Source organism: Varanus komodoensis, unplaced genomic scaffold (genome assembly GCF_004798865.1).
Source record: "Varanus komodoensis strain SLA01 unplaced genomic scaffold, ASM479886v1 scaffold17, whole genome shotgun sequence".
Classification (NCBI taxonomy): domain Eukaryota; kingdom Metazoa; phylum Chordata; class Lepidosauria; order Squamata; family Varanidae; genus Varanus; species Varanus komodoensis.
In genome coordinates this window covers 7,984,842-8,006,478 of record NW_025335505.1, presented here as the reverse complement: position 1 = coordinate 8,006,478, position 21,637 = coordinate 7,984,842, and the positions used below count along the sequence as shown (strand labels likewise).

The window sequence follows — 21,637 nt, the reverse complement described above, 5'->3', positions numbered from 1 at the left end:
GCAAAATACAGTATCAATTATCTTTTACAAAAGGCAAGGAGAATGATTCAATTTGTTACAAGTCTGCTAAACACCTTTGTGGTGGGAAATAATTGAAAAATATTAAGAGCAAAATCACTCGAGGCCTCATCCAATGGTTTACGGAACCACAAGTTGCAATAGTCACAATGGGTTCGGGAAGACTTCCCCCCCCTAAAAAACCAGCCTGCTTTTCTGTGTGTGTGTGTGTGGGGCGGGGGGGGGGGGGGAAATGGAAGGAAATAATTGAAAGTGTGGAACACTAAAGCCTGAGCGATTTTCTCTAAAGAAAATTCTACTCAGGTCAATGGGAATTGCTTCCTCATGGGTGTGTTATTTGTAGAGAAGAGGTGGTGTTCCTGGTACAACAAAACACTAATCACCCGTTAAGTTAACTTCATTGCCTTTGTTTCTACAGTCTAGCATATTCTAGGCCACGGATGGACGAGGCCAGGAGAAACAGAGATTCACAGTATGTGAGGGGGTGTTACACGGAGGTGGGTAGAGACCTGTTTTCCCCTGTGGAGGGGGGCAGGATGCGTTCCAGTGGAACAAAGCTCAGGGAACCAAGGTTCAAACTGGATGCCTGGAAGTACTTCCTGAGAGTTAGGACCCCGAGGGTATGGAATGGGCTTCCACGGGAGATGGTTGAGGCCTCATTGGTGAAGGTGTTGAAGGACAGGCTAGACATACACACAGTAGGCATGTCGTGAGTGAGCCGAGGGTCAGACTAGATGGTGCAGGAGACCCCTTCTGAGTCGCTCTATTTCTGTGTTTCTATCCCTACTCAGTCATGCAGCTCACTAGCTGATCAGGGTCCAGTTGGTGGCTGGACTCACATGTCGCAACAAGCGAAGCAGTGTGGTTGCAGTTTTTTTTTACCTCAATGTGCCTGACAAACAATCAGGCTCACAGTGGTAACACTTCCCCCTTCCCTGTTTACCTCCCTCTCAGTCCTCCAGGAAGTATCTCAGAAGGCATCATGAGGAGAAAGGAGGCTCTTCCCTGACAGCCATGAATGTGAGCCAAGTTCGGCTCGCCATGACAGCTCGCCAAGCAAGCACCCCTTCGCTCTGCTCTGTCTGGAAGCAGAGCAGAGCGAAGGAGAAGGGAGCTAGCCAAGCAAGCACCCCTTCTACTACAGGGGGACCACTGGAGCAGGAGCGGTGAGTGCGACACCTGTGCAGGTGAAGGAGGGCGGTGTTGTAGACAGGAGCAGCACTGCCGGCTGACTCTCCCTCTGCCCTGGCTAGAAGGAAGTCCCTCATGTGTGCAAGCTGGAGAGGCAACGAGAAACTGGATGGTGGTGCCACTGGGCAGCAGCACTGCACAGCTGGGTCCTCCGCCACTCCCCTCTGCATGCCTTACAGAAGGAAGGGCGAGGCTCAGCGCCCACCTGGGGACCACGCTGCTCAGCTGATTCCCCCACCTGCCATGCATGTGATCGAGGATGGTGGGAGTCAGCTGGGTGTTGGTGCCCAGCTAGCGGTGGCAACTGTCCTCACTCCTGCTTGCCAGGAAGGTCTCCCCAACCCAATGCCCACCTAAGTGCCTTTTTTGTATGTGGCAGGGGTGAAGGGGGAGGCTGCGTTGCTCCCCTTTCTCACTCAGCTTGCCAGGGAGGTGTTGCCAGATCAGGAAAATCTGGGCAAAGGCCACCTCCCACTTTGTCGCTACTGCTTGCAGGAAAGGCACTTGGATGCGCATTGTGCTGGGCGTGCTTCTCTCACAGGCAGGGACAAGAAAGGGAAGTGGGTTGAGGAAACAGCAGTGGCAGAACCCCCTGCTGGGCACTGCTTCCCACCTGTTTGCAGCCCCTCTGGCACTTGCAGGGGGGCAGTTTGGGAATCAGCTGAGCAGTGCTGCTTCTGCTAGAAATCAGACATTTAGGGCAGGAGGCAGGCAGGCAGCCATCAGTGGTGCTCTCTGGTGGGCTGCTCATGCCAAATGGATTCTGGTTCTGGCCCTGGTACCACAGAGTTGTGCATTCTGGGCCTGGATGGCCCAGGATTACGGCATCAATAAAATGAGGCAGAGGTGGAAGAACTGTGCTGGTACCTCGAGATCCTTGGAGGAGGGAGCAGTACAAAACACAATGAACGAATCAGTGTGGGAAGATACTCTCTCAGTGTCCTTCCTCTAAGGGTTCCCAGGGAGGATGCCACTAATATAGGAAAGGATCACACCATGACTTGCGCTCACATGGGTCACATCCTCTTCAATATCTGGAGTAGCTCAGCAGGTAGTCTAAAACATTTGCATCTCACCTTTCCTTCAAAGGTCTCAGAAGACTGTGCACAGGAATGATTCCATGTTATCCTCATGATGCAATTGATTAACTGACACATTATGAGGCTCATGTGACTCCCTCATCCCAGGGCTAGCCTGACTGGAAGGCAGAATGAGGCCGCTGCTTCAGGCAGCAGATGCTGGGAGTGGGAAGGACCAGGGAGGTGTTGGAGGACAGTGCTATGCATGCCATATGGCAACTCCCAACTTGTGGAATAGCAGAAAAGCTATCCTTTTGTCTCTGGTGAAGGAAGGTTCATCTGGCCATACAGTTGGCTTCTGTAGATAGAACGAGTTTGTGTGAGTAGATGTGCTTGTCTTTTGCCTCAGGACAGAAAGGAAGAGTAAGAAATTACAGGACCATTTCACTATGGAAAACTGAGGGAAGGGCCTCTTCCATAATGACATCACAGTAGGGAGGCTGGAGAAATCTGCCACCGGTTCAGATGAGGTCAGATTTCTATGACTCTGATTTGTGAATTCTCTAGTGGACTGAATTTTTCTGAGCCCCACACATTCCATGGACATGTAGACAGATTTCTACTTTTGGGTTTGTGCAATTCTGTTCATTTGCAAATGCATCTTGCATTTACTTCATTTGCAAACCAACTAAATTCTCAAACAAAAAATCTGTCAGTTAAATGACAACATGAAAGATGTCTGATAATCCATGAAACACACAGAATGAAGTTAACAAAATCTCTACTTTCCATGCCAACTTTGCTCCAGTTTCTAGAAAACTCAGGGCCAAACAACAGTTATGTTAATTGCACAGCTTGTAGTTACATGTGATAGTTTTTCTTAACCTGTACACATGCATTGAACTGATGCAGATCAGAATGAAGGCGCCTGGGAAGGAGAGTGTTAAACCTTCTCCATTCCCCTGCCCAAATTCCATCCCCATGGAGTGGCATTCCATTTGCTATTAGTATCAATGCAGACACTTTTCTTTTACTACCTCTCCCTTATAGTAGTACATTTCAGGAAAACAATACGTATATGTGGGGGAAGATCCATCCATGCCCTCCTGAGCCAAATTGAAACTGCAGGAACTTACATTAGAATAAAGCAACTATGATCCATAGCTACACAATTCACATATAGTTTACCCCTTAGCCAATGGAGATGTTTGCTAAACTACTATGGATTAATTTACTAAAGGCTTTTGGTGAAGCACACCTGCCACCATTTTGAATTTGCAAGTAGCAGTAGGCTAGTAGCTTGTCATGCTGTGTGAACCTGGTGTTGTGGGTTGTTTGAGGGAACAGACAACACATAAATAACCCATAGATTATTTGAGGGTTGTCTTCCTCAGTCAGCCTTAATATTGGATTTGCAAGCAGGAATACGAATGGTGGGCTGTTGTGCTCCCTGAACAGTGTCACTGTCAACAAAAGCAGACCCTTTGAGAAGTGAATATTGCTAAAACAGTCTACTGAATTGTTCCTCACTTCTCACTTTATCCATTGCAAATGAGTGCGTGCACGAGTGCACGTTTGCATGCATCTACCTATATGTTTATAAATAACATCTGAAGAGTCAGAGAATTGTTTATTGCAAAGAGGTCCTGGCACACATTCTAGTTAGCTAATTGTTCTGAGTAATGGCTTTTTAGGAGCACAGTTGAGAGAATGAGGGAAGACCTGCTCATGTTCCATTGACCCTCAGGCAGCTGCTAGTTTAGACAAAACTAAACTAAAACCATTGTAGGTCTCATGGGTTCATGCAATCCATCTGATGGAGCTTTATTAATTACCTTGACATACAGTAGCTTTCCACAAGGACTGAGGAAGACACAATCATGCTTTATTGAAACACAGTGTAGAAAAGTAAAATGGGTATGCAAGATAAAAAGGATCCAATGGCCCCACCACTCATTAACACATTACTTTGAATGATAGACCAAGCCAGTGTTGTTACCTCCATCTCTGGAGCTTTGCAACCCAATAGCAACATGTTTGCAGAATTTACCATGCTCAATAAGAGCACAATACTTGCCAGGTTTCAAAGGGATCAGACAAAGGGACTTCATGTCAGAAGCAAGCATGGGATAATAATTTCCCCTGAATGTAAAATCCTGGGTCAAAAGTTCAGATATTAATTAGTCTGGCTATTACCCTTTGAACTGACATGGAAATATAATTTTGTAGTTCTCTGGCCAAATGACTTGAAATTTCCAGAGGATTCTAGTAGTCCTCCCTGGTCATCAGATCTAACACTTTTAAAAAAGAATGGAGCTATGTTGCCATCTTTATGTGTAGGAAAACTGCCCTTCCCCCATTACTACATTTAATAAGAAACTAAGCTCTCTTCATCTAGCAAGTATTTTAATGAGCTATGTTACCATACAACCTCCCGGGCATTCCCTGTTGGCCAATAACAGTAGCTAGGCACCGAAAAGAGCTGGTAAAACAGAAGGAAAGGCAATCAGGGCAGGGCCTCTTCAATGGCTCAAGGATTTTGAGGAACAAGGAGGAGATAGGTTAGACACACATGATAAAGGCATGGATGCTCGAAGCCTGGGGAAAAAAGAAAGGCACAGAGGCCATGAAGCAAAGAGGCTAGAAAAACTAGCTAAAACAAAGAAGGTAAGATGGGAGTAGTAGAAAACCGGGGCGTGGGTGGCGGAACAGCTGACTTCTTAGAGGGCAGAAGAGATGTCCCTGTGCTTCTGGAGCACACATGAGTGTAACTTTCAGGTGCCCCTGAGTCCCTACCTCCCAGCGGCTGGCAGGGTTCACCTTTCTACCCTGCTCCCCCAAATCCTGGTGCCAGACACTGGATTCAGCATAAGACAAACCAAGCATTGGGAAAAACAGATTTACTAAAAGACAGGGTAAATAATATAGGGGTGGAGGGTCTTAAAATTTCACTACAACATACAACACAAACAACCATGAAGGTGAGGAAGGGAACATGGAAGTGGACAGCGGCGATTTCATTGGACTCACACTGTCAAGTTCCCACAAGACCCCCAGGCCAATTGGCCACCTTGGGCAAAAAAAGACAAAGCTAGCTGCTCCTACCACCAATACAGAATACAGCATCAAACACAGCTGCTTCCTTGTAGAATAGCACGGTGTTCTTTGCAGAACCTCTGGCACCAACAGGGAACCTCTCCTCAGAGAGGAATCTAATCTGTCCTAGCTCCCTTCTTTTATCCCAGTAGATCAAACGGATGACTCCTGGGGTGACATCTCCTGACAGTACCCAGGTGAGAACTGTAAAACCTTTAGGTCTGAAATCTCTGTCTTGGAAGGGAATGTGAACGGCTCTGTCCTGGGAAGTAATTTACAGTTTCTTAGGGTTTTTTTTTTTTTTTTTTTTTTTGCATTCCAGGCACTATCAAGCCTCCATGGTCTTGGCGCCTTGTTTTCCTTGAATTGCCATCTGGCTGGAGCAGCCAGGCCTCTGTACCAAAGGTTAACCCTTCCCTAGTCGAGGAGCCCTCCACCAGTTCTCCATTACAAGGAGAAGAAAAAGAATTGACAATAAAAAGATTTGCTTGATTGCCTAGCAAGCCTGGTAACAGATTGTTCTCACTTCATTGCTTACCTGTGCTGCCTAGCACTATTAGGTAGGCATTGACTGATTCACATGATACAACTGACCACGGTGTATTTTGTCCAAGCTCAGTCATGGTATTTCAGCATGGTAAGCTTGGTTTTCAGAAACTATGATAAGAAACAATGCCTTGTACTCTGGTGTCTGCCTACTGCGATGGCTTGAAAAAGAGAGCTGCCAAGCAGCCAGCCAGATTGCCCCACCGACAGCTGCCCTACTAGAGGGAGGCACCCCAGCTCCTCTTGAATCTTTCCCTAGGCATCTTCTTTGGGGCAGCAGCTGGGTAGTGGTGCCCCCACTGGGACAGTGCCTGTCACTTGACTGTCTGCCCTCCACCCCGCACTACCTCCAGTTGCACGGAGCAGCTGGCTCCGTGCTCCTGCCTGAGAAGGTGTCTTTCTAGTGAAGAAGGGAAGACCTGGTCCTTGCTGATGCTGAAGAGAAAGCTGTTCGAACAAGGGTCAGGCCCACTGTAGTTTCTTGGCCCTTCAGGCAATGCATTGTGATAATTTAACTTGATGGGTTGTTGTGACAAGCAAATACGCCCATTCCCTCTGATTCTGCAACTTCACTGCTCCATGGATATTCATGCCAACTGTCTAGCTACTTAACTGTAGTACAGAACTTCATCCTGATTCTGTCGATACTCACCCACGTTGCTACAGGCATTCAACCTGACCTTGCAGATTCTTCCCTGTATCCCCCAGGAAACACCCATACTGGTTCTGAAGCCACCTACTTCACTCTATTACCTTTCAGCCTGGTCCTGCAGTCACCATACAGGTATTGATCCAGAGTCTTTTCAGCCTATCCTGCAGCTACTTACTGTCATTTTCAAGAAGGGAGCCTGATCATGCAGCTATTGACTTGAATGATTCTGTGCTACAAAAGGGATTAATAATATTTATAGTTGTTGCTGTCATGGGATTTTGGAGGGGTTTCATTCACAGGGTCACCATATGTCAGAGTGACTTGAAGGCTGCATGTACATGGTCATATAAAGGGCCTCCCTTGGTAGAGGGACAACCTTGTGACAAGGGAAAGAGGACAAAGGTTTTGTGTGGGGGTGGGGGTAGAAGAACAGCAATCAGATGAAGGTAAATGTTTAGGTACAGAGAAGACAAATGTATTACCGGCATACATTGGAAGAGCTTCCCTACTTTCAAGGCAGACTATTTTTCCATCCTCCATGGAACTTTTGACTTATTGCTTCAAAATTTTCCAGCTGCCATGCAACGCGATGCAACACAATGCAACAAAACCATTAAACTGAAACACAATAATTCCAAATAAAAATATATATGAAAGAGAAAAGTGAAAGAATAAAGGTTGAATTAAAATTGTAGTTACTATTTATTAATTCTGAATCGCATATGAATGGGATCTTTCTACTTTACCCCCATCAAAAGTCACTTGGACTACCTGAGTGCACAGCCACAGTAATGGGTCAGGGAAGAAAGGATGCCCAGTCCTTTGCCTTCTATATAATGGGAAGTCATTTTATGACAGCTTTTTACATATCCTTAGTAAAGCATGCTGTCCAAAATGCATGAAATATAGAGGGAGAAGTGAAAGGTAGATTCATACCAACTCTAGAGTATGGAAACAGAGCTTAACAAGGAGAAAGCATGCTGGAAGGTAGGAGGAAAACCAAGACTATGAAATACTAATGTAAAAGGAAGAAATATATAGTCAAATTTATAATCAGACTAGAAATAGTTTCAAAAAGGTGTGGTCATTTTGCCAATTCATAAAGCAATGGACTGCATTGCATCCTCATCAGGCCATCCTTTGATTTGCATGAGACTTTAAATTATCACAGATGCTGTGTCAGAGTGGCTTTATTGACTGTAGAAGGTAAATAGTAAGTCATGACAACCAGAAGGCCTGACCTTACGACTCCATGTATCTTTAGGGAATGCTCTTCTTCCCAACCTGTCAACATCCTGCTTTTGGCCTACATAAACTCTGCTCCTACTTTTATTGAATTCAGAAGATGTTGCGTAGGTCATACCCTGAATCAGCAATAATGCAGCTGGAATCGAGGAAATGTATTACAGAACGCCATACATTTTGTTTAGCTAAGGCCTCTGTTCTAAGCTCATTGCTAGTGCATTCCCTTGGAATAGACCAAGATGACTAAAACGTCAAAAGAAGAAAGTAGGATCAGCATTTTACTCTGCAATCAAGTTTGTTTGCTTTTTTTATAACAATTGGAGATCTGTGTTCCAAACACGAAAGTTCTGTTGACTTTAGGTAGTGTGAGAAAATGCATTCTTTCCTTGAAAATAAAAAGAAAAACTATCTAGATTTCTCCCCAGTATATATGCTACATATAAACATTCAAGGTGGATTAGGGAGCTGTCATATAACCATTGTGGTAGACAGTTACAGTCACATATTGTATGGCCCTAAGGCTCTAAAATTAATCATAAATGCCAGAGCCATACCAGTGAATTTTTAAAAAAGGAGCTAACAACATGAGCAAGTGAAGGGCAGCCTGCATGTTCTACATGTACAGTTGACATCTCCTTTCATACAGCCTGGTAAGCCCGGTGCCCTCCAGACTTACCCTGCCATACCTCCCAGCATGGACAATGGCAATGGATTGTCGGAGTTACAGTTCAAAGTATCAAGGCTCCAGGTTACTGACTGCTGGACTAAAGAAGAAATGGCTGACAAAAGAAGAAATGGCTGCCACCAACTCAGGCAATTCTACCATCCCACACTATATTTTACAGATAATGTTGGGATGTTTTTGTCTTCTGCACTCTCCTGTCTTCTAACAAAGTGAGGGCAGGGAAGCACTGAGTATGACGTCACATCTTGCTCTTTCTTTCTTGACCAATCTTTTCTAAGGTTATGTGGGTTAATGGCAAAAAACATGGGGGCAAAATAACCTGTCAGGGGCAGGCTAACCCTGAATACCAGGTGCTGGGGGCAACAACACAGCAAAGCCCTCATGTCCTGATTCTGGGAGCCCTCAGGTCTCTGGATGGCTGTGGAGAGAAACCAATCAGTCTCTAGAGACAAAACTAGAGACAGCTTCAGAGACACAACTGAATGGTCTCTGGCCTGATCCATGAGGTGTATAGAATATTTTGAGCCAAGGTATTTTAAGGAAATTTGGTCCCTAGGCGAGGAAAAACAATTGAAGCACCCGCCCTTCATCTCCTCCCTTTTAACTGCGAACATCAAAGGTGCTTCTGTGGCCTCACAAGTGTCTTTAGCATAGCTTCAAGGTTGGGGGAGTGGCATTTGTGTCACTAACAACAATGAGGTTGATCTGATGTTTCCAAATGCTTTATGGAGTCATAAGGTTGAAGATATCCTCCTCTTGATGACATAATCCTGATACTATTTTACTTTATTACTGAATAGAATGTTACCCTGTTGCACTGTATCAATAGTTTTGGTAACAGTTCAAACACTTAATGGGATCAACAGTCAAACTTGGCCTATCTATCTATCTATCTATCTATCTATCTATCTATCTATCTATCTATCTAATTTCTATACTGCCCAACAGCTGAAGCTCTCTGTTCACAACAGTAAATCAATTTATTTATTTGTTTGTTCTGAGAAATAAGTCTTTAGCAACTGGATCTACGAAAAATCCAGTCTTTCTGGTGGAACCGATAACTTTCTGATTTACTGTGTCAAACAAGAGGAAAATGATGGAAGTTGTCTTAATTCTGTCAGAAGAGTTCCTTTACAATGCATTCCTTTGCATCCTCTTCTGGAATCCTCTTTCCATCTTCCACTCTAAGTCTCCGCTACCAGTAAAGTCTACCAGTATTTTCTGATCAGCTGAGGTTGCTAGAAATTGCTGGTGTTTCTTCTAACATGCAGAATTATGTTTTGTTTTGTAATCGAAGGCAGGATTCTGCCACTATGGATATAATTTGCCATTAACATTATTCATTTATTATTATTTGAACCAACAACAAATGTTTGCCCCCAGACTATGAAATGGCCTGCTGGGACAGATGTGTTTGATATTCCAGCCTGCCACCTTCAAGAGGGAGTGAAAGACATATCTCTTCTAACAGGCCTTCCCAGATTAGTTCCCCAGGTAATTTTATTTAATATGCTTGTTTTTAGGCTGAATTTTAATTATTGTTGGTTTAAAATCTCTTGTAAACCACCCAAAGCCTCTGGAAATGGGGTGGCGTATAAAGTCAAAATAAAAACAACAACAAATAAACAAATTATTTTGTACCACAGACATAGTATGTGATGTTCTACGGTGGGGGTGGCCAGACTAACTCAACAGAAGAGCCACATAAGGTAAACGTCACATGTTTGGGAGCCTCCAGCGGGCACCCATGGGGCGGCAGTGCCGGGTGGCAAGTTGGGAGCTCATGGGTGCCTTCAGTGGTGAGCCACAAAATAAACTCAAAGAGCTACCTGTGGGTCCCAATACTCAGTTAGTATTTGCCTTCTCAGGTAGTCCACCCCTGTTATATGGCCACACACAGGCATTCAAACACAGTCTGCTGTTCGTGCTGAATTAGTGGTATCTTATAAATATAGGCAGTCCCTGAGTTACAAAGGAGGAGAAAACAGAAATTTTTCTGAGAAAACAGAAATCCATCTTTAACTCAAATTTGTATGTAAGTTGGATCACGTATAGCCAGCCCTTCACATGTGTTGGGGTTAGGGATGCAGGACCCATGAAAAAGGAAAACCCATGAATATCTCTGGCTTCCCACTTGCCCAAACTCACTAGCATATCATCTTTGCAGCAAGGAAATGCAGGAGGGTTTCTGGCTGGGCAGAGCAGGAAAGCATGCTTTGGACGCCTTTATCTCTCCCCTTTCACTTCCTCTCCCTCTATGGTGATGATGATTTTCCACAGTAATTTAATAAAATTAATAGGCTTCATGGCAGTTTGTTCATAAGTGCAGATTCTTTGTAACTCAGACATCTGTAATTTGGGGACTGCCTGTACTGCAGTTTGAATTTGGAGAGCTTGTGATGGTGACCCTGAACTTTCTATGAACTAATCCCAAATTCCAGCAAGGCTCAGGCTCATCTCAGAATAAGTCCACATTGTTGCCACCACAGATGCTGCTTCCCTTCCCTAGTTGCAAAGAAAGCAAGATGCCTATTGATTTCTATCTCCTAAAACTCTGGAACAGCAACGTCCAGATGTTACATGAAGTATCATTTTACTGGGTGCCTGAGTACTTAGTAGAAGCATCAAGCACCCAGCAAGCGCTCCTCAGGGCTCCTTCTTGACATCGTTTTCATTCTTATTTGCAGACACTACTGCTTAATGCAGGGGTGCAGAAACTCAGACCAGGGGTCCATTTAGTCTTCCGGCTTTCCCTGACCTCACCACCTTTCCTCCAACCACTGGTCTTTTTTGCAGTTTCTCAGCTTTTGTGTAGTGTTTTTCCCATTATAAAAGGTTGAAATGGCAATTCTAATATTTAGTTTCTGGCAGGAAGAGCTTTCAGCACATACTGGTATTTTTGGTGTTTTGGCCCTTTGGTTCCAACTACCACTGGAACCGTGCTTCCAGGAGCTTCTCTAAAATTGGATTTGGCCCTTGAGCTGGGAAGATTTTCAACAACCCTGACTTAATATTATTGACTGGGAAAGCTCATTTGTTAATAAGTATTTCTGTTACATCATACATTATATTCAAAACTATGTGGGGTGTAAGAGCTTATAGGAATAAATATCAGTGTGGGTAAAACAAGAACTAAAGGAAAGTGGTACTGAGAAAGTATGGATGTGTTTGCTAAAAGTGGCAGTGCTGTTTTGTTTTTGTTTTGATAAAGCATAATTCTGTATAACCCAAACTCTCCAAAATCTGGGCTGGTGGGTCTAACCCCCAGATCAGATTTTGAGGGTGCACAAAAGGTTGAAGGGGAAATTGCCTCTTTGTCGGTACATCTGATGGAAGCATTTATTTGGAAGATTGAGTTAATTAGATTCTATCCCTGGTAAGTAGAATTGGGCAGGTTTGCATGACACAAGAAGCCATGCTGAAATCTACCATTGTGGGTCTCTTGTGTTGTCCATACTCAGTTCTGGAGCTCCTGCATGGTAGGACTGTGTTTCTGAAACCATGATGGTCTTTCAATGGTCTTTTCTAGGGCTTTCACACTTCACAGTTTCTCTGGTTGCTTAGACCTGTTTTTTCCCCATTGTTGGTATGGAAATAAGAGCCTCTAGCCAGAACAGCCATGAAAGCAGATGCTTCTAACTTTCAATCTGTACTGCCCTCAGTACCTTAGCAACTGATGCATCATAACCTGCTTTATTCTTATCGGGTGAGCAATGTGTCCATCTCCCTGTCTACTTTAGGAAACAGGAAGACAGTGCAAAAATACACACACTGAGAGGGGGGATTCATGAAAAGCTGTTTATTCTCATTTGATAGAAATCTGCAGGGACTGGAGTGGCTGCAACACTTTAGAGTGGGGAGGAGGGGGAGCAGCCTCAGAACCACAGCAGACCAATTAGGAGGAGCCTGCTGCGGTCTATAGGGAAGAATAAGGAAAGGGAGGGGATTTCACTTGTGGGGCCTGCCGGGACGCATGGCCAGACTGGGAGGATGGAGCAGGGAGTGCAGAAACTGTCCTGCCGGGGTAGCCAGCTGATTGTCTGACTGGCAAGTTTGGGCAAGAATCCTTGCATCATGGAAACAGGGCAGTGTTGTTTGCTATGCCATGTGAGCCTGGCCATTATCTCAATGATATTGTAGAAGTACTGAAGCTTTGCTGCTCGGAACTGAATAAAAACTACGGCAGAATAATAACTGAATGAAGTTCCTTCTCAGCATTGGCAAACACTTGTTTGCACACACAGGTTTTGCTACCAAATGGGAAGAGAAGTGAAGTTTGCTGAAACTAACTCCACCTCACCATCTGAAGCCATGGTTGAAATGCAGACGACAACTTTCCAAAGCGATTTTTTAAAGTGGGGAAACATACCCATCAGCAGGCTCTACTTATTTATTGATAATATATAAATAAAGCAATTGTACAGAATTCTTTAGTCCATATTATGGTACCTGTATGTACTAAAATACAGTGTATGTATATATGAGATGATTCCTCTAGCTAATATCATGCAAAATTGTAAAATGAAAAATGCAGGCTCTCAGGACATATTTGTTATAAGAATAGAAGGCTGCAACAGAGAGAGAGAGAGCAAGCAAGCAAATGTTTGTACTAGGAAAGCTTTGAATCCTGAAACAAAAAGGAAAAAATTGAAGTTGGTTGGCAAACAAAAAACATCCTAATTCTTATTTGATCCAAGCATTTTCCAGATTATAGAGAAACCACAGTGTATGTTGCTTCCAGGTCTCAGAATAAAGTTTAAGTGAAAAATCATCCACTATTTTGCATGCAGACTAGAAAAGTGTCATAAGTAATATATCTGAATTGGATTCTACTATATAAGAATAAAGTGAGTTTAAACATTCATAAAAGGAGAAAGAATGTACAATCTGGGTAATTCAAACTATCATATTTTGTGTTTATTTTCATTTGAGAGTTATACCAATCCACTCACTTGATTCTAATTCAAATAATGTGCCTACCAAATCGTAATGTTGAACTTTTTATACAGGTGTGCTAAATAAGATTAATCCATCAAGCTCAAGTTATAGTAACTAAGAAGTGTGGACAACATGCACAGAAGCTGGAAGTCTAATTCAGACCTTCTTACATCCATTCTGGCTGCCTTTTGAGAGCCAATGCGGTGCTGTGGTTAAGAGGCTGGGATTGGGATTCATGTGGTTTGGGTTCTAGCCTCCACTCAGCCATAGAGCCAACTGCGTGACTTTGAGCCAGCTGCAGATTCTCAGCCCCTGGCAGGAATGTTATTTTGAAGATAAGATTGAGAGGAGGAGAATGATGTAAGCAACTTGAGTTTGTTGGAAGGAAAAAGACATGAAATAAATATAATGAATATAAAAAAAATATTTTTGTGGATTGTCAGGTGTTTTTCATTCTATTGCTAAGTCTCTGATGAACTGGGATTTTGTGTGGTTGCCAAATCCCTGCACCCAAGTATTTGCATATTCACACTTTAGTCTAAGGGAGGAAATGAGTATTTTTCATATTTATAATTTGCATAAAATTACGGGATATCTGTTTTTATGGAAAGTAAAAATAAGAGTGTACAGGTTTGAAGAATCCATGTAACTCATGAAAAGCTGTTCTGCTGCAGAATCTGTGGGTCAGATTTACAGAAATTCAGATTCATTTGAATTTGTTGTAGATTTCTTATTTCACAGAAGAAATTTTCAGATGCTCATCCAATCACTTTGTTGTAGTGCAGCAAGAAGCAGCTGGGTGCCTGTGGATGCTCATAATTCAGAGTGAGTATGATGGCCTTCCCTTCATGTTTGGTGTCTAACAGAATGTATTCAGTGGTTTTAGTTTCTCCCTGCACATCCTTTAGTTTTTTATTAATTCATACTCCATCAGCTCATGGACTGGACAGAATAACAGCTTGATATGGTTAGCTTTTCTTTTCCGCATTTGATAGCTGTGCATTTGTCTCTCTAGGCCAGCCTTCCCTAATGTGGAACACTACAGATGTAGCAAATGATAGTTCCTATCACCCTGATGGGCATGCAGGCTGGGAGTTATGGGTTTTGTACTCCAGCACATCAAGAGGCTGCCCGATTATGGAATGTTAGCCTGAGCTGTCACATGGCGGCAAGTGCAGGGGGAGCATTGCATTGCTGCAAAGTGTACAGTTCGGGGGTGTAGCTCTGCGATAACGCACTGGAAAAGCTTGACCACTGGGGATTTATTAAATGAAAAGGATGTTTGGCGGTAGTGGAAAGGCAGGGATGCTGATCGGCTCATTACCTGCACTGTCATCCAATAGGCATGCCTAACCGTCAGGTAGCCTCCGTCTAGACAAAAGCCGCAAGAGCAATGGAGAGAAAGGAAGGAAGGAAGGAGGCCTCGAGCTGCACAATAGACATTTCATGAGGCCAATGTTTCAAACAGAAGTCTTCCTCAGCGGCATTCTTGAACAACTGTTTTCAACCCGCACACCACTGTAACTTTATTCTAAAAGAAGCAACAGGGACCGACCTTTCAATATGGTGAGGTGAAAACGTAAAACTGGTTTGGTGTTGTGCCGCCAGTCAAAATCACTGAAATAGGCACCTGAGGAAGACCACTTTTCAGCACACATTGAAGGGGTTCCATTGATTTTTGTGTATAACTGTAGAGGCCTTTTTCCTTCCTTTCCTGTGGTTGGCAACTTTTATCTTTCTCAAGAGTAATGGATGCACTGTCAGGGGGAGAACATTTGCAGGCCAAATGCAAAATTTCTACAAAAGGTATCTATTACAAAGAAGACACCTCAATTATCCACGGATTAGTTGCCCTTGTGCACTGACTGGCTGGGGTAGTCCTTAGAGATCTTCACTTTGCAAGCTGAGTTAAGATTAATAGAGCCATTTAAGTACGTAACTGCAGCTAGAGTTAAAGCCGCCTTAACATGGAAAGCAGAAGAAATTTACTCATTGAAGACTGGAAAAATAAGTTAGTTGGCTATGTAGTAATGGTAAGCCTAACCAACCATGTAGAAAGATAACCAGCTAAAGAAATCAGTCATAAGTTGTATTACACACAACTTCCTTTTAATAGGGATAATGGAAAAATATAGGCATAAAGGAAACAGAATTTCTGAGAAAATTGTTTGAGATTAGAAACATTTGCAATGAATTTTAAGTAAGGTCTAAAAAAAGTTACTGAGTAGAAAGAATAGTAATCGTTGACTTACAGTGACCTTTTTAAATACTTGATATTCTATGTAACATTTGTTTAAGAACCCTTGGTGTTTCTCTGTAATTTTTACTTGTATTCTCATTTGTTCTTCTTTCTTTCTTTCAACCTTTATTGTTATTAAAATAAAAAGTTAAAAGAGAGACCTTCACTTTGTACATCTAGAGTACAAATGCTTGTGAAATTCAGTATGTGCAGTTTCTGATGTGAACCAACCTGATCTACATCTCCTGGAGTAGCTATGATCAGTGTTTGCAGTTTCCAGATAACACTTCCAGACAATTTCAGAACACATTTTTAAATACCGTATTTTGAAGGAAAACGTTTAGTGTGAATGTGTCAGTGAAATCAAGCACAGGGCAGAGCAGATTTATGGGTAAACACACATGAAAGCGGCACAGACCAGGCATAGCTGGATTCATGCGTCCTTAATCTAGAGCAGTAATCATAGAGCTTAGGAACAAATCTTGAGCTCTACTGAGTTTCAGTTGCAAATATTGTTCCTGTTACTTCTAAACTTAGTACTTAGTTACTTAGATATTATACAATAGAATTGGGTGGTAATTCTGCATGGCCTAAGGTAAATTATGAGTAAAGCCACTCATGGGCTTGTTCAATCAATGCTGCTAGGATCTAATCTGACATCCATACAAAGAGAGCCTCTCAGAATGGGGCCTATGCACAAGTATCTCTACATACATACCCGGAGGAGGGCTTTCTCTGCGGTGGCACCCAACCTATGGAATTCACTCCCCAAAGAGGTCCGCCTGGCACCATCGTTACTGGTTTTTCGGCGCCAGGTAAAGACCTTTTTATTTAGACATCATTTCAATTGTTAAAACATATGATCTGGCCAGGGCAACTTCTTCTTCCTTCTCTTTCTCCTCCTATATATTTATTTTATACTGATAATTTTAATTTTATATTTGTAAATCAATGTATTTTTTGTATTTTTGTATTTATTGGTAATTTATTATGTACTATTGTATTTCAATGTATTTTATCATGTTGTAAGCCGCCCCGAGGTTTCGGCAAGGGGCGGCATAGAAATGTTATAATAATAATAATAATAATAATAATAATAATAGGCTAGAATTGCACGTCAATTTCAGGTTTTTATTTTGGCAACTGACAATGTAATTCCGACCCACATCCCTATGTGAATAGGAGAGGTGGTACTGCTGGCTCAGTCCATATGTATTAAATGGGAAAAAAGACATATGGCACAAGTGTAAAGGAAAGGATGCTGATTTGCATGTCATCAGTGATGTCACTGGCACTATCCATTAAGGTTCCGTAACAGTCATTGAGCCTCCACTCACATGACAGCCTGAAGAGCCATGGAGGGGAAAGAAGGAAGCAAATAGATATCAGACCCAAGTAAGCCACCCACCCGTCATTCAATTATATGAATAAAGAATGCATGGTTATTTCTGCTCTGTCTTCGAACAGCACTTTGTGCTTGCTTTCACTAATGAAAAGACAGCATATAACGTAAGTCTGAAAGAATCAAGCTGGAACCGCGCGTTGCACTGAGATGCTCAAAACTCTAACACTAAAGAAACAGTTCCATTGCATGTACCCCCATCTGCAGTAACACCCAGAGCAACTCACACATACTCTGATGTCACTGGAGCATGCATTTCCTTTCTGCTGTGTTTTACTGATGATTAGTGCTGGCAAAGGGAAATGCAAACCACTGTGGTACCGGGGAACAGAGTGGAGAAGACCCACGAGTGTCTTGCAAGATGCACGGGAAAAAGCATGGGCCACAATGGGTTTGGTAGTTCAAATCTGATCAAGTTGCATAAAAATTCAGACAGAACAAATTTCTTAACCATTCCTTACAAATTTCCTGTACTCATTCCTGAGGAAATCAGAAGCAACTCTCGTGAATTTAAGAAGGTCCCTTGAAGAAGCCTTATTAAAAAACAAAAGAAAACTGCTGGCTAGTCCTTTTTATTTTGTCTTATTTACTTATTTGATTTACATCCTGCCTTTTTTCTTTTTTAAAGCACTCAGAGCGGCTTACCTCATTCTCCTCCTGCTGGTCTCAGTCTTATCCCCACAACAACAACCCTGTGAGGGCTCAGAATCTCTGGCCCAAAGACAGAGACTCTGGGGACCAGAACCCAGATCACCTGAGCCCCAGTCCCGCACTCTTAACCACTGCACCACACTGGCTGTCAGGGTTCTCATCAGTCTCGGCCACAGAAAATGCACCACTCCCCCCGAGTCCCTTTGGATCAAAATTACTGCTCTGTGCTCTCATAGTGAAGCAGTTCCTATACAGACTGTTTGAGATTTTGTAATGGTGACACCAATTAGAGCTGCTAATTGCTAGCGAGTGCTGATCTTTTGGAAAAAGGCAAATCATCGACAGCTTCTCAAAGGAGACAGCATTCACAACTCAAGGGGTCACCAGCATGAAACTCTCATGAAGTGAAATAAATTAGATGTCCACAAATATACTGCCAGAAGGAAAATGGAATAGAAAACCTGTGTGATGTCACGTACATCTCCCTCCTTTTCCAAATTTTCCCTCAAAGCTCACCTCCTTGGAACCAGAAATAAGCTTAAGAGTGTTTAACTCAGATTGCACTTATCAAACATGCTGTTGTCTTTCTCAGTATAGAGCCTCATGGAACTAAATCATCTTTTGTGTGTGGCTAACATTGCTCTGTTAGAGGCAGTGTATAACAAACAATTTGTTTGATGTCCGACATATACTGTACGTTTTTGTTCTACTTAGCAACAGTCTAATATGCCATTCCTTCTTATGCCGCTTACCTTTCCCACATACAAGGGGTCCGTCCCAGTGTATTCTTCCAAAACAAAGAATTGGTTCCACACCCAGCTCCTCTTCATGCGCTGATGAAGAAGCAAGCTGTCCGACAGACTATCTCCTCGGCTTTTGCTGGGTGGTCGGCTGCTCCCGCAAAATACAACTGTAATGAGGTTCATCATTAAGCAAAAACTTAAAGATATGCTTAGCCCAAGCCACTTCTTTGCACGGTCCATCCTGCATGATGTCTGCATAGTAGAGTAGTTCCAAACGCAGAGCTGCTCCTTCAGAGAATCCAGGAAGTAGGCCTTTGGCACTTCCACGCACTTCAACAATATGAAGCCACCCACATCAGGGACAATGGTCTCTGTAAAGTTAAAGAAAAGTGTTCAAATTGCTAGCAAGGAACTCTGAGTAAAGTTGCTTTTGGTTTAAAGAAGCATGCTTCATGGAGTTTTGCATTCCCTCATAAAAATGTGATAAGAAGGTTCTGTAAAAGGAGACCCTTTCCTCATAATCTGCAGAACTACGTTATCACACGGGGGTAATGACTGAATAGCTATAAAGGAAACACAGAAATAGAGTGAGTCAGAAGGGGCCTCCTGGGCCATCTAGTCTGACCCCTGGCTCCAGCTGATTCCACTCATGACGTGCCTACCATGTGCATGTAGGCATAACCTCTAGTCTGCTAAGATTGCTACCAGATTTTACTATATTACTGATTAGCTTGAGTTAACAAGATACATATGCGTGTGTGTGTGATATTTCGATACCATCGACCATGGTATCCTTCTGGATAGGCTGGCGGGATTGGGGGTCGGAGGCACCGCTTTGCGGTGGTTCCGCTCCTATCTCAACGACCGATTCCAGAAGGTGGTGCTGGGGGACTATGGCTCTGCGCCATGGCAGCTTTGCCATGGGGTACCGCAGGGTTCCATTTTGTCCCCTTTACTGTTCAATATCTACATGAAACCGCTGGGAGAGGTCATCAGGAGGTGTGGGCTGCGGACCCATCAGTATGCTGATGATACCCAGCTCTACCTCTCGTTTTCCACCAATCCAGGTGAGGCAGTGGCTGTACTGAACCGGTGCCTGGCCGAGGTAATGGGCTGGATGAGGGCCAATAAACTGAAGCTCAATCCAGACAAGACGGAGGTCCTGTTGGTTGGCGGTTCGGGCTTCGGAGAAGGTGACCTGAACCTTGTCCTGAATGGGGTTGCACTCCCTCCTAGGGACAAGGTCCGCAGCTTGGGAGTGCTCCTCGACCCGGAGCTTTCACTTGAAGCTCAGGTGACAACAGCGGCGAGGAGCGCTTTCCTCCAGCTTCGGCTGATTCATCAGCTGCGCCCCTACCTGGAGTACGACTGCCTTGCAACAGTGACTCATGCGCTGGTGACTTCCCGTCTTGACTTCTGTAACGCGCTCTACGTGGGGCTACCCTTGAAGACGGTCCGGATACTTCAATTGGTTCAGAATAGAGCTGCCAGGCTGCTGACGGGGACTGGACGTTATGTTCACATGACGCCAGTTCTCCGTCAGCTTCACTGGCTCCCCATTGAAGTCCGGGCCCAATTCAAGGTGTTGGTAATGACCTATAAAGCCCTAAACGGCTTGGGTCCTGGTTACCTGAAGGAGCGCTTACATCCATATTTGCCCAGTCGCCCCCTGAGATCGGCGGGAGAGGCCCTTCTCCGGGAGCCCTCCGTGAGAGAAATTAGGAGGGTGGTTACTCGGAGAAGGGCTTTCTCAGCGGTGGCGCCTAAGTTATGGAATGCGCTCCCCAGAGAGGTCCGCCTGGCGCCGTCGTTATTTGTTTTTCGGCGCCAGGCTAAGACCTTTTTATTTAAGCAACATTTTAAATGCTAAATACAATTGAATTTTATCTGGCCAGGGCGGCTTATTTTATAATGTGAGTTTTAATCAAGATTATTTTATATGGATTTTAACTTGTTTTATCTATGTTGTAAGCCGCCCCGAGGCTTCGGCGAATGGGGCGGCATAAAAATGTTTTAATAAATAAATAAATAAATAAATAAATTTATGACCAAACAGATTTGATAATATTTATAAAGAGGATTTGCTTCATAAGAATTGTACTATATAACTAATGCCGGGTACTGATTTGGTTACCCTCTTTTTTTCTACTTCTGCAAAATTCTCTGTGTTACGTCACATACATATATGAGACCTTGCAACACTGTGGTGTGATTTTAGTAGCTGTAAACTATGTGTAACTTTATTCATTTAGCACCCAACCTTTGGCTGCCTCAAGCCAGGCTTCAAATGCTGCTGCCTGCTCTCTGAGGAACTGGCCACTGCAGTTAATGTGACATTTCTAGAATTCTGAATGGTCAGTCAATCATTATATCAACGGCAAAGGTCTCAGAATGCTATAGTCGGATGCTCTTGTGGCATATGCCTCACTGAGTCAAGCTAACAAATTTTCCTCCTTGAGCCTGAAAGACTCATTTGGGCCCAGGAATGCTGATCTCCATCAAAGCACCCTTTCTCATCAGTCAAAGATCTTTTGTTGTCAAGAAGTTAGATTAGCTGGTGACCTCACTCCAGGCCATGCTTTGTAGCTGCCTTTTCTTTCACTGTTTCACTGGATTTAATGAGGTGGCACTGCAGTTTGCTACTCTGTCAGTGCAGTTAAAGAACATTCTCTGTGCGCTTAATTTCGAGAAGGGGAGTCGTGTCAGCGTCGTGCAGCAAAATCAACACAGAATCTTGCACCGCCTTAAAGACTAATACACTGATTCTAGCATATGCTCTCATGGAGGCTATCAGTGTCCTCAAAAGCTTATTGTAGAATAAATTTGTTAGTCATTGAGGTGTCAGAAGACCCCTTGTTATTAATGAATGCTTAATGGTTCAGATGTTATTATGGGGTACGGGGAGAAAATGTTACCCCTCTGGGCTACTAGGGTGGTATATAAATGCAAATAACAAACAAACAAACAAACATTCTGCATTCTCTTCAGAGAAATACATTCTTCAGAATGTTTAAAGTTGATCTTTTCAGAGGGCTCTAAAAACTTACTAGGATTTCAGTCTACTCTCTGTTGTAAAATTTGATTTGACTACCCACTGAATAGTGTTAACTAAAAATATGTTTAAAAAATCAGGTGATGCCAGCCTGATCACACTCATAATTGAAGACTCAAAAGGAACAAAACATATTTTGAAGTTTTTATGTTGTACAGAT

General features: G+C 43.3%; 1 protein-coding gene across 2 annotated transcripts in view; it reads right to left on the bottom strand.

Annotated features, from left to right (window-relative positions):
• CDH20 (cadherin 20) overlaps nt 1-18,683 on the bottom strand; it is a 61,885-nt gene extending 43,202 nt beyond the window's left edge. The window contains exon 1 of one of the 2 annotated variants that reach the window (XM_044426412.1): nt 18,435-18,683. In XM_044426412.1, coding sequence (XP_044282347.1) covers nt 18,435-18,683 — 249 coding nt within the window. The remainder of the gene's footprint in view (nt 1-18,434) is intronic. The other variant, XM_044426413.1, reaches the window with a different exon arrangement.
• Between the last annotated feature and the right edge of the window lie 2,954 nt (nt 18,684-21,637).